General features: G+C 34.5%; 2 protein-coding genes across 2 annotated transcripts in view; both read left to right on the top strand.

Annotated features, from left to right (window-relative positions):
- The first annotated feature begins 9,237 nt into the window (after nt 1-9,237).
- LOC107482670 (endo-1,3;1,4-beta-D-glucanase) lies at nt 9,238-11,377 on the top strand. The gene is made up of 7 exons (XM_016103194.3): nt 9,238-9,475; nt 9,658-9,679; nt 10,103-10,226; nt 10,326-10,416; nt 10,534-10,623; nt 10,716-10,816; nt 11,066-11,377. The coding sequence occupies exons 1-7, from the start codon at nt 9,328-9,330 to the stop codon at nt 11,204-11,206; spliced, it is 717 nt and encodes a 238-aa protein (XP_015958680.1). The 5' UTR covers nt 9,238-9,327; the 3' UTR covers nt 11,207-11,377.
- A 1,097-nt stretch (nt 11,378-12,474) lies between these two features.
- Nucleotides 12,475-12,981, top strand: part of LOC107482671 (endo-1,3;1,4-beta-D-glucanase) — a gene marked incomplete in the record, with an annotated part of 2,105 nt that continues 1,598 nt past the window's right edge. The window contains 1 exon segment of the mRNA XM_016103196.3: nt 12,475-12,678. Coding sequence (XP_015958682.1) covers nt 12,528-12,678 — 151 coding nt within the window.

Raw genomic sequence — 12,981 nt, 5'->3', positions numbered from 1 at the left:
TTTTATTTTGTGTGTTGCAGTTCAGGTGATGTTTTTTAATAATGTAAAAAATTTGTGCATTTTGTTTTAATATGAATACCATAAATTTGAGAATCGGATTTGTGGTATTTTTTTTAATTTATAAATTTAAAGGTTAGATTTATATTTTAATGTTAAAAATACAAATCGATCTCTCTAATTTGTTTTATATGAAAAAATAATTGTATTTTTATCTATAAATTTGGGACTCTATTTTTTTATCACAAATTAAATCCTAAGTTTTGTATCCTAAATAAATATGAGCTTTTGATTTGAGAATTTTAATTTTTAAAAAAATTTATCTTTATATCTATAAAAAATACACCACTTCTTTATAATTCGATATAACATATTCTGAATCTCCATAACTAAAAAAATTAGCCTATATATCCACCATCTTATTTTTTCCAAATTATATTGACTTGATAGAGTTATATTTGGTAGGTAGAATAGTGGCTTGATCAGTTAGGAGCTAAATTAGCCTTTTGGAAAACTATGTAGGGGCAAAAGACTTTGTGATTCAGCACCTATATATCCAAACAAATAAAAAATAATTATCGAAAAGTATTTTGGTTAAATAGATTAAAAATATGTTCTTTTAATCTTATAAAGAAAGAAAATTATATATTATAAATAAAGAGAAAAAAATATCATTTCAATATTCTACAAAAAACATTTTTTTCAAGAATATTTAATTTGTCTCGTTAAAAAAAAAGGGTAAGTACGATTTTGGTCCCTTAAGTTTAGTGCCAGAATCGAATTCGTCCCTCTTGTTTTTTTGCCATTAAAGTTGTCCTTAATGTTACATTTGTATTTAACTTCGCCCTTAAAATTTTTTTCGGACATAAATGCCCTTTGCATCGTTAGGGTAGTTAGAAGAATGGTTATATAAAAATAAAGGCAATAGGCATATGTTAACCCCAAAAAGAAGGGCAAGTTGGTTGATTCTGGAACTGCTACCGACACCACCGTCGTCGACGTCGAGGAGGGAGAATGCCATAGTTGCCGAAAGCTCGATGTCGTCTCGGAGCAAATCTCCCCCGCATGGTGTGTTGCTGCTCTGTTCCCATGGTGAGAGGCCGGTGATGCGTACCTCGGGGACCAAGGAGAACTACGGCCGCAGATTTTGGGGCTGTGTTTATTATGGGGTTTGTTTTTCTTTCTTTTCTTCTGAGTTGAGTAATTTGGGTTGAGGAGTGGAGATTAAAGACGGTGATTTTGTGTAGGTGCATGAAGGCTGCAACTTCTTTCGTTGGGCAGAGCCGGAGACAGAGGTGGGAAACCCAGAAATTGCAAGGATGAAGAAGAAGGTTGCCTCCCTGAAATCAAGGACAAGAGCGGCAGAGTGGAAGTTAATGGTCGTTGCTCTGTTAGGGTTTGTTGGGTGGGCTGGGTTCCTGTTTCTGTTGCTGCAGAATTTTTCTATGTCTAGGCCTAAGTGTGTAATTCCATTGAACCTGGTATGAAAAGGGTGTTTGGGTATGATGCTGTTGTTGTTGTTGGTAAATTCTTTTAGGGTTGGTTTTGTTGACTGTGTTTTGGTGAGAAGTGTTTTGGTGGTAAGTTATTAGGTGACAATGATGTACCTGGTATGAATGTGTTATGTTGAATTGTTTCTCAACATGTATAAATGACAATTATGTGAATTTGATTTCTGCTTGATAAATACCTGTTTTTCATTACTGACTAATTTCCTAACAATATAACAAACTTGAATCAAAGACAATCTCATGTGAATATGGTAAATGTCATAATAACATAGATAATAAAAAGTGTTTCAGGCACATGGGTAATCCCAAAAGGGTTGGCTGGTCCAATCCAGCAACCAAGTACAACACATAGATGCTCATAGACAAAGTTGACAGAAACATAACATAGCAAGAAGTAGCTGACAAGTCACACTGCACTTTTCCAGCAAAGTTCACAGAAACATAACCCAAAATAAGACAACATGCACAAAATACCCAACAAAAGACACAAAAGACAACATAACTCAAAATAAAGCATATCCCATTTTCCTTTTCCTAAAGCATTTCCCATTTTCTTGGAGGCAACTTTGCCATTAACTTCAGTTTCTTTGGAGAGATGTGAGGTGCTCCAGAGAGCCTGGAAGAGAAGTGACCAACAGGTTGGCTTGAAGATGTGGTAAGGGTAGGCTGAGATGAAGGAATAGTTGTGGTGGCTGGCTGTGATGAGGATGAAGGAGGTGCTGAACTTGTTGGGCTGGCAACCTTGTTGGGCTGTGGAGCAGGTTGGGTTGATGAATTGGGCTTAGTAGTTTTCTTGGGCCTGCCTCTAGGCCTTTTGGGCTGAGCTGCATTGTTGGATTGGGCTGCAGAGGGTGGCTGAGTTGCTGAAACAGCTTTCCTTTTGGGCTGGAAAGAGGCAGTCTTCCTTCCTCCCTTGGCAGGTAGATGGTATGTCTTGGTGCTTCCCTTCTGCTGCTTTCCTTTGTTCTTTGACTGCTGGGCCACACAAACAAATACAATTTAATAATAGGATAGCAACAATAGCTGAGACTACAATTAATAGAAGAAAGACAAATTAAAAATCATACCAACTCCTCAATAGGTTTAGGGCATCTGCTTCTTTTGTGCCCAACAGATCCACATAGAGAGCACCTTTGCGTCTCTCCCTTCCTTGATAGTTGAGTGCGGCTGCTCTGCTCTTCATCTCCAGGAGCTGCTCTCCTCTTTTTCACTGGCCTGTGACTAGGCCTTCGATAGGGGGGAGGCATAACATCAGGGTGTGCAGTCCTCTCCCAAAGATCTACTCCATTCAAGGGATGTATGATTGAGTCATAGCACCTCATGTAAGCTTCTCTCTTATAACACCCAGCCACAAAAGGTTCTATGTCTAGTCCCTTGAACTTGATGCAACTGATAGCATGGACACAGGGTATGCCACTCATCTGCCAAATTCTACATGAACATTCATGGGATCCTAAGTCCACCGCAAACTTCTCTAATCCGTTCACCACTTCATACTTCGAAGCTGCAGACCAGTATGGTCTCCAATCCCCAGCTGACCTAGATCTCTTCTCCAACCTAAATCTAATCCTAGGTAAGATTGTCCCTAAATAATTTTGTGCAAGTTCTCTATTTTCTGCTCACCTAGTCATTAGTTTTACCCTTATTTCCTCTAACATGGTGACTATAGGCTTCTCTCTAGTATCAACAATGGCAGAATTAAAGCTCTCGGACATGTTATTAACCAATGTATCTACCTTAGAGTTATAAGTGAACCTAGATCTAGACTAATACCTAGGAGGGATAGCAATTAGATACCTATAGGCCTCCTGATTCACAGCTTTCACCTCGGCCATGTGCCTCTCCCAATCCCTCCAGTGAGTTGCCTTAGCACACTTCCACATCAGTTTCTTCAATTGTAATCCTGGAAACCTCTTTCTGAAGTTGCTGTACAAGTGTCTCACACAGAACCGATTATCCACACCAGGTATAACCTCCTCATATGCTGGCAATAGACCCTGCACGCATGAAATCAAGGAAATTGTAATTAGGGAGAATTGAATGGAAGTGATTCACTCTATAAATTTAGTGTACTTTGCTTACTTTTTGTTGGTCAGACATGAAGGTAGATCTTCTCATCTTATCCAGCCCAACATTAGATGCAAGCTGACTTAGAAACCAACTCCATGAGTCCTTCGTCTCGGCTTCCACAACCGCATACGCAATCGGCAGCATTTGGTCATTGGGATCCCACCCAATTGCAGTTAGCAGCTGTCCTCCCTGGGGTGTCTTCAAAAAGCAGCCATCTAGGCCAATAAAATCCCTGCAATGCTGGAAGCTCTGCTTGCATGCTTCCAAGCACACATAGATCCTCTGAAAGATGCAGTAACTGGTCCTTGATGATGCTGGTGCTTCACTGTCAAGATTTGGGGACCTCTGCACTTGTATGCGAATGGAGGATCCTGGATTTGCCCTCATCAGCTCCTGTCCATAATCGTAAATTCTTTTATATTGCTCTCGGAAGGTTCCCTGAATTTGATCAAGTGCAATCTGCTTGGTCTTAGTGGCCAGTGACTTAGTGACAGTCAAGTTCCATTTCTTCCGTGCCTTCGAAACCAACTCCTTTATTTTCACCTTCGGATTTGACTCAACCTTCTTCTTAAACGCCTTGCCGAGCCATTTTGAATGTAAGATCCCCACCCTGTGTGCTTGTGTGCATGTGTGTGTCAAGTTCATGCTGCGTAGCTGCCAAGTTTCCTCACCCCTGACCTTTGCAGCATACACCCAGAAAGGACAATCACCCGAACAAACAGCCCTAACCCTCTGCAAGTCACACTTCTTAAACCTGATTGACCTTGCCGTATGCACAACATAAGCAGTTACAGTGTCCTTGAACTCCTCCCGAGATGCATACAAAGTGCCAACTTCCCATTTGTATTGACTCATATCTTTCTGAAGCTTGTGAACTGGAAATGTGAAGCCCTCATGCTCTGAATCAGACCAACCTGGTGATCGAAATCTAAGTCATCACTGTCTCCTCCCTCAACATTCTCAAACTGCTCATTTGCACAAGCATTCTTATTCATAGCACTAGGTTTTTTACTCATCACATTCACATCTTGAAACCCACTTACCTCAGGATCAACATCATCATCACTATCAGTAAAGTGCACATCATCTTCACTATCGTCCTCTTCCCCAGATGGATTGTACTTCGAATCGAGACTGTCACTGTCACTAGATTTATCATACCCAACTTTATTGTCATCCTCTGCCCCAGAGTCAGCAGCAAATGGTTCAGATTGCTTTTCCCCCTCATCTACTCCCCCATACGGAACCAGCTCCTGCCCCTCACTAATGTCACCCATCCCATCTTTATCCCCAACATCAATGTAGCCAACATCAGGAAACATCTCTTCGTCCTGAACCTTATGGACAACATATAAATCTACATGGTCTCTCAACTATGCTATTCGACACATCTCAATGGAATCCGCATCAGTTTTAAACAATTTCAGATTTTTCTCCATATCTTTAGCAACTGGATCCTTGAACCATAATGATGGGATATTCTCCTCGACGTAACCAAGTTGCTTTAGCTCAGCATACGCTTCAAATACAGACCACCGATCACCGTCAATCTCTTCTATCACCGTTGTTTCTCCTCCCACATACTCTAATGGACCGTTCTTATACGTAAACCATCCTCCATGGTAAACCTTCACTCTAAAATAACCCATCCTCTTCTACCACACCCTGAAACAGAGTACAACAATACATACACATTAATATAGAATATGAAATAGACGAACCTACCTAATCCCTACTCTCCACATACATGGCCTCATTCCAACGATAAACACATCTCCAAACCCTAAGTTATCTAACCCGAGAATACCTACTGCAGCGAGAGCTACCAAACTGAAAAGAAGGAACAAAAACATACCTACTCAAACCCTATCGGTAATGCTCCAGCGACTCCTCACGTCCCTTTCTTCCAGTTCCTCGATCTCGCCTCCTCTCTTCAGTTTCAGTCCATTAAAATCTACGGTCTTCTCCGATTCTGGGTTAGGGCACAATGTATCGGATTTCCTTTACGAAGCCTTGTGAATAACAAACCAAGCGTTGTGAATAAGAAACGTTAAGGGTTTCTCATCCAAGGAAAGAAACCAAGCGTTTCCTGCGAAATGAAAAGAGTAGAATTGTCATTAAAAAGAAAATTTAATTACAAAGGACGAACTTAAATACAAATGCAACATTAAGGACGACTTTAATGGCAAAATAACAAGAGGGACGAATTCAATTCTGACACTAAACTTAAGGGACCAAAATCGTACTTACCCCTTAAAAAAATAATTTGGCTAGAAAATTTAGCATACATTAATGGAAAATAATGTTATTTTGGTATGTAATATTTAATGTTATTATATCATTTAACCAAAAAATGTACGTGTTGATAAATTTATCAAATGATATTAGAATATATTTTTAGATAATAAATAATAAACGTTATTTTTGTATTAAATTATTAGATATATTTTAATAAAAATATAGAGAATTAAGACATATTAAAATTTTCAAGAAATTAATATTTAAGATTTATTCTGATATTTATAAAATATCAACTATCGACTATACCCCACCAAGAAAATATTCTTGATCAAGAAAAGGAAAACTTTTCTTAACTACTACTCTAGAGTTTAATGGTAAAAAATTTAAGTCACAAAAATCTTTTAATATTTACTCATCAAATTATGTTTTGAAATTTAGTTATTACTTTCACGTGCTTTTATGTAATGGATTTGAGTAAATAGTAATTGAAAATTAGAAGTGAGACCGGACAAATATACTTGTTTGAGAATTAATTAAAAAGTAAATACTAAACATAAAAGAGAGTGCTTCAACATGTAACATGGTTAACCTATGGTTTTCAATTCTGGTAAATAATCAATGAATCATAACCTCATATATATAAATCTATTAGGATATAAGTTTGGTGACATAAGTCATTTCCATCCTTAACAAACTTACACCATATGAACATTATTACACAGCTGTGATGATCTGATTTGAAGGTGAAAAGGTTAATTAGGATTAAATATAGACAACGAGGAATCATGAATACAAAAAAAAGAACATATGGGCCAGCCATAATCTAATAATTATCTTGGCCTGAGTGATTCCTAGTTCAATGCTAATTAACCTTATTATGAAGAAATGAAATAAATTTAAATACTAAAATTCGGTTTCTAATCTAAAAAATATTTTTTAAATGTATCACTTTAATATATTTGACTAAATTATTTAATATAATACTTATTTATATTTAATTATGGTCTTTACATTTAAAATATATTTTTTATATAAATAACTAACTATTTTTTAGAGGACCATGTTTAATTATAAGGGAGCTATTTAGATAAAGATGTCAAAAATATTTTTTTAAAGATATTTTAAAAAAATAAAATTTAATACATATAATCAATTAAATTGTATTATTTTTATTAAAATTTAAAAAAATTAATTTAAATCAATTTAAAATTTAATTCATTATTTTTTGATTTAATTAATTTGTCTAACTTAATTTTAGCAAAAATAATATAATTTAAATAATTATATATATTAAATTTTAATTATTAAAAAATATTTAAAAAAAGACATTTTATACGTCTTTATGGATAAGATCTCCCATTTATATTTAATTAGATCCAAACATACATTACCTTTCAAAGGATAGTGCTTTGCTACCAAACTAAGACGGCAAAGGCAAGCAAGAATAATTGCGGAAGAAGAAGAAGCCGCCGCCAATATATTTAAAATGTGAAGCAAATAATCTTAGCCATGACACACTATATATGATGAAATTTATGTAATTAAATAAGGGCGTATAGACATGGTGTGTGACATTCAGAGTTTTCATACTGACGATATTTTTTGATAGAAAGCTATTAATTAATACACATTATTTGGGAAACATTCAGCTATGAAGGATGATAGTTACGTTCATCGTTTTTTAAATATTGAGCACTTGATATATAATATTAGGTAAAAATTCAGGTGTAATCGACTTTACGTGAAGTTAATAGTTGAGAATCATTAAATTAAAATTTAATCAAATCAATCAAATTATCTAAACAATTTTCAGTTATTAACTGCACCTGATTTTTTACCATAATACTAACATAGTCAATTAAACACCAATGAGGTTTTGGTTTAACACAAAAAATCATTGAGAGGGTCCTTGTTAAATTTAGGATTATGATCATGACCTGTTGTTAGGTGATATTTTTTCTGTTAAGCCACGTAACCAAGCCTCAAAGCATGGCTCTTGGTTCTGTCGTCTAGCAACACATCGGGATCAGCTGGTTCGAGTATCTGTAACTAGGAATTAGGGGTGGTAATGGGTAGGGTAGGGTAGGGTTTGAAGCCAACCCTAACTCTATCCGCGGGTTGAGATTTTTATATAAACTCAACCCTACCCTATCCGGGTTGAGAATATTCCAACCCTAACCTTACCCCGACCCTACCCGCGGGTTATAAAAAAGATGTAAAATTATTATATAATTTTATGATAATTAAAATAGAACTGATTTTTATGTAAAAAAAATTAAATGATCAATTAATTATCTTTTTTTAGTGGCTAAGGATCTTTTACATTTAATGAGAGGTCTTTGATTCAACATCCACTTGAAACATATTTTTATATAAATATATAACATATACATATATAGGGTGCGGGTTGGTCAGGTAAGGTTGAGGCTCAACCCACACCCTACCCGACCCGTAGAAGAATCCAACCCACACCCTACCCTACCCATTGCGGATCGGGTTGATAACCCTACCCAATCGGGTTGATAACCCTACCCGATCGGGTGGGATCGGGTTAGATGCCTGCGGGTAGGATACATGTTGCCACCCCTAATAGAAATTAGTCTCATATTAAAAAAAAAATGAGATGTTTATAAAATAAAAAATTTATTAATTTAATATTTTAAAGTTTTGAGTTAGACGTGGTATTTTCTTATTCTCTTACTTGATCTTTTTTCAAAATAATAATTTTTTTATTTTTATTGTTTAAATTTTTTTTGTTCTTTTAATACTCTACTTTATTTTATCGAGCTATTTTATTAAAAAAGTTTGAAGTAAATTTTAGCGTAAATCATAGCTCCATTTAAAAGGAGATAAAATTTGGATTACATGATATTTATTTAAATAAACTAATAAATACTTACTAGATTAGTCAAAATTGGTTAACTCGAGAAGTGATTATTAAAGGGCATTAACTATTAGCCTAGGTCTCTCTAGGACTAGGGAATCACTTTTTTTTTTTGGGTTTTGGGAATCACTCTTTTTTAGTTCTCCACGGTATTTTTCAGTCTGACAGGTCTGCATAAGACGGGAGTTCACACTTGTTTAAGCGGACGAATAAATTGACCATTTGACCAACCCAAGTTGTTTGCCCAATAGCTTCTTTATTACCTTTTTTTTGACGGATATGGTTTCTTCCATGTTCACCTTATTTTTTTGGGTATACGGGCCTTCGTTTAACTTTATTTTGGGCTTTGCTTTTACTTCTCCATTGTGCATCCCAAAAATAATAAACCCGTTCGTTCACTGAAAAAACACGCGTTCTAACTCCAATATAATTGGATTGTTTTGGTCAACGTATAAATATTTTCTCTGTTGATAATCAATTTTTTTAAAAAAATGTAAATAAACAACTATATTTACATTCTATTTTTGGTCAAATCTTTGACATTTTGATAGGATATTGAGGTTGACGTTGACGTTGACTGTGTGATATAATAAACGTAAGATAACCGTTTCATGAGAAAAAGCCATGGCGGAATCAGCGTGTCTTGAGAATCCTAAAATCACAAGCCTGATCTCGAGAGTTGGAAGTTTGCAAGAACTGGGAGGGGTAAGATGCTACATCACTGGATCCGATAACTCTAAACGTGCTCTCATTTTTGTTTCCACTGTAATCGGTAATCCACAATCCCATCATCTTCAATTATTATGGATGTTCATGTTAATTTTGATTGATTGATTATATTGCTTACAATTTAAACTCATGATCATGTTTAATTACTGGTTGGTAATAGTTTTTGCTTCAAGATTAATTATGGTGGAGATTCTGATGCTTTTGTTCTTTAAATTATTTTTGCAGGGTTTGAGTTACCTAGTTTAAGGTGGGTGAAATCTTGTATACTGTTTCAGTATTTCACATTTCCTCATTTTGTTGTTTGGAAATTGTTCTGGATTAAGTGGCTAAACATAATCTCTAGAACATAATTGCAGATTGTGACTAATGATCTTATGAAAGTAGTATGAAGGAAATGGGTTGTAATAATAAAAGGAAATTATAGGAAGGAACTAGATTGGGGAATTCTAGCAGTAAAAGCTTACAAGTTCTTTTGAAATTTCAATTGATTACAAGGAGTATTTTGGAATGATTAATATAATAATATCAGGTAGTAAAATGTACATATACTTTGAGTCTGTGAATTTAGAACTGTATCTCCTTGCTGAACTCGTTCAACTAAATAAACTAGTTTGTAGTATTCTCCTTTAATTTTCAGCTGATTTAGATTTGACGTTTTCTCATTGCAAAGGGAACTAGCAGACAAGGTAGCAGCAGCTGGATTCTTGGTTGTAGTTCCTGATCTTCTGTATGGTGACTACTTTAGTTATGATCCTCAATTTGATAGAGAAGGATGGTTGAAGAAACATGGAGAGGTTAGTTGTAACTTTTGGCATTAGAACATGTTTATTATGTAAAGCAAAATCCAAAAGTTGAATTTTCTGACCATGCTTTTGACATGTTTGTACTTTTAGGCTAAGGGATGTGAAGACACCAAACCTATTATTGCTGCTCTAAAGAGCAGAGGTGTTACTGCCATAGGTGCTGCCGGTTTCTGCTGGGGCGGTAAGTCATCTAACTTACCAGAAAGCATTAAGATCTCTTATCTCTTTCGAAGAAATTTTCGAAAGTAACCATTATATAGATCGCATTGAATAATTGAATGTTTCAATTTTGTTCCAGGGGGTGTGGTTACAAGATTAGCAGGTTCTGGTAACATTCAAGCTGCAGTTGCATTGCATCCAGCTCGAATTACACATGATGATATTAATGGTAGACTATTGTTTCTGTCATTCCAATTCATAGAAGGAAAAGATATACCATGGTGATCATTCTAAATTATAACGATGTTTTCTTTTTCTCAGAGGTAAAGGTTCCTATTGCTTTATTAGGAGCAGAAGTTGACCAATTTTTACCACCAGAACAGTTGAAGCAACTTGGAGAGAAGCTGGCTTCAAAACCAGAGGTGATAACTGATCTTTCAGCAAAAAATGTGATTGTCTAACTAAATAAGCTATATAACAAAATCCCCTAGATGTTCAAACATTTATTGTTAAGAACTTCACTCAACAATAAGCTTCAAAGGACAATGAAGCATTTTGTTTGCTTAGTAGATTACCATTTTCTCACTTTTTACATGGATATTCTGGCTACAATATTCATTAGCAGAAGTATGGATGACCAAAAGTTATTCATTGTTTATAATTTTTTATAGTTTGAGAGCTATGTGAAGATATACCCAGGAGTTGCTCATGGATGGACTCTGAAATACAATGTTGAAGATGAATCAGCAGTAAGGAGTGCTGAAGAGGCTCATCAAGAAATGTTGGATTGGTTTACTAAGTATATCAACTGAAGTTTATTGTACCCAGTGGTAGATAAATATAACTATAAATCTTTGTTATTACTTACCAGTAATGTTGTTAGAAACCCTTTATAGTTTCATGAGTTCCATTCTTATTTGCTTATATTCCATCAAGTGGGATGTATTCGATTTGATAGATGGAAATCAAGATTTGATTGAAAATTCTTGTACTAGTGATTTCTAAATTGTTATAGGAACTCAATTAAAAGTTTAACAAAATTATAAGGATCTATACACACCAAAAAAAAAAAAACCTAAATTTAGCCTTTATAAACTAGATCAAATCATGAAATCAATACTGTATCCTTCTAATAAGGGATCAAAGTCCCTATTATGTTGATTAATTCCTTTCAGTTTCACATAACTAAATTGCAGTTTTATATTTTTCTTTTATACCGGGAAAAAAAATTGGTAGAAAATAATAATATTTCAAGTCTTTAGCAATTGCTTTTTCACTCAATCCATGAACGATAGACACGACACTGAGATAGGGATACAGAGACACAAAATTGTGTTTGACAGATGAGACATAGACAGAGATAATGTATCCAAAGACACTGAATTAATGTATTTTGTGTTTATCCTGAAAGAAATGACACAGAGACACTACCAAAAGACACAACTTATTCTTTATTTTTTCTTTCATTATTCTTGTTAATTTTTTATAATTATATTTTTTATTATTATATTTTTAATCTCAAACTTTTTTAATGAAAAAATTGAGAATAAATTGGATTTTCATAATTTTTTCTAATTTATCACCAAATAGAATATAAGAATACAAAATTTTGTGTATCTGTCATTTATGTTTGTTCTGAGTGTCTTGTCATAAACAAATGCAGCCCAAGGTACATGTAACATACTGCTCAATTAATGTTGTATCCTTTCCAACCTATACACAAAACATTTTCCCTAAAGAATTGAAGATAAATAATCTTGATTAGCTATTTGTTTGTTATTTGGAATTTGTTTCTAAAAGGATAAAACTAAAATATTAGGGACAGAAGCAACAGATATTCCTATTTTAAGTTTTACAGAGATAAAATAAAAAGGTTTTATAATCATGAATTTTATATATAATACTAAAAACTTATTGGTACACCTCTTTCAATTTTTGTTTCTTTTCCAGCACTCATTAATACAAGAGAAATCTGACTATATAGAAATGAACAAAGCAATGACGTATTCAGTGACGCTCTTGTTTAGTTAAGAAAAATCTTACTATATAGAAATGGCTTTTATATAGTGCCTCTCATTCCTTGTTCTATTAATTAGCTTCATCATTAATTGTTTAGCATAGTTTAAAGTAGAGATGTCAAGTCCTCAGTGTTTTGAGAATCCACCAAACCTGAACTCAGGTGTCCATGGCTCAGGGAACATCCAAGAACTTGGTGGTGTTAAATCCTATGTCACTGGTCCCCATGATTCCAAGTTGGCACTTATACTAATCTCTGATGTATTTGGTAATAACATCTTCAATTTCTTATCCTTTTAACTTGTTTTCTTGTTTAGACTAATTGTCAAGTGTGTCATTATTTACATATATATGAAATTGTTTCAGGATATGAAGCACCAAATCTAAGGTAATTGAAAGTTTTCAGCACCGTGATTTTTATTTGATCAAGCAGATGACTAAAGAATAGAATTGTAAGCTTCTAACTTAGTTGCAAGGAATGAACAAGTTTTGTCCAACAAGGATCTTAGCTTTTATGGTTTGGCCTTTATCAAATTTGCATGCTTCTTATGGAACTAACTAGTTGCAATTA

Source organism: Arachis duranensis, chromosome 4, assembly GCF_000817695.3.
Source record: "Arachis duranensis cultivar V14167 chromosome 4, aradu.V14167.gnm2.J7QH, whole genome shotgun sequence".
NCBI lineage: Eukaryota > Viridiplantae > Streptophyta > Magnoliopsida > Fabales > Fabaceae > Arachis > Arachis duranensis.
Note: the sequence above shows the minus strand (reverse complement) of the source record. Positions and strands in the feature narration are given on the sequence as shown.

Bases quoted from the DNA above. Each gene is read 5' to 3' on its own strand.
- LOC107482670 (XM_016103194.3), top strand. From the start codon at position 9,328: ATGGCGGAATCAGCGTGTCTTGAGAATCCTAAAATCACAAGCCTGATC. The intron at 9,680-10,102 runs GTGGGTGAAATC...CTCATTGCAAAG, and splicing joins TTTGAGTTACCTAGTTTAAG to GGAACTAGCAGACAAGGTAG. The intron at 10,624-10,715 runs GTAGACTATTGT...TCTTTTTCTCAG, and splicing joins TACACATGATGATATTAATG to AGGTAAAGGTTCCTATTGCT.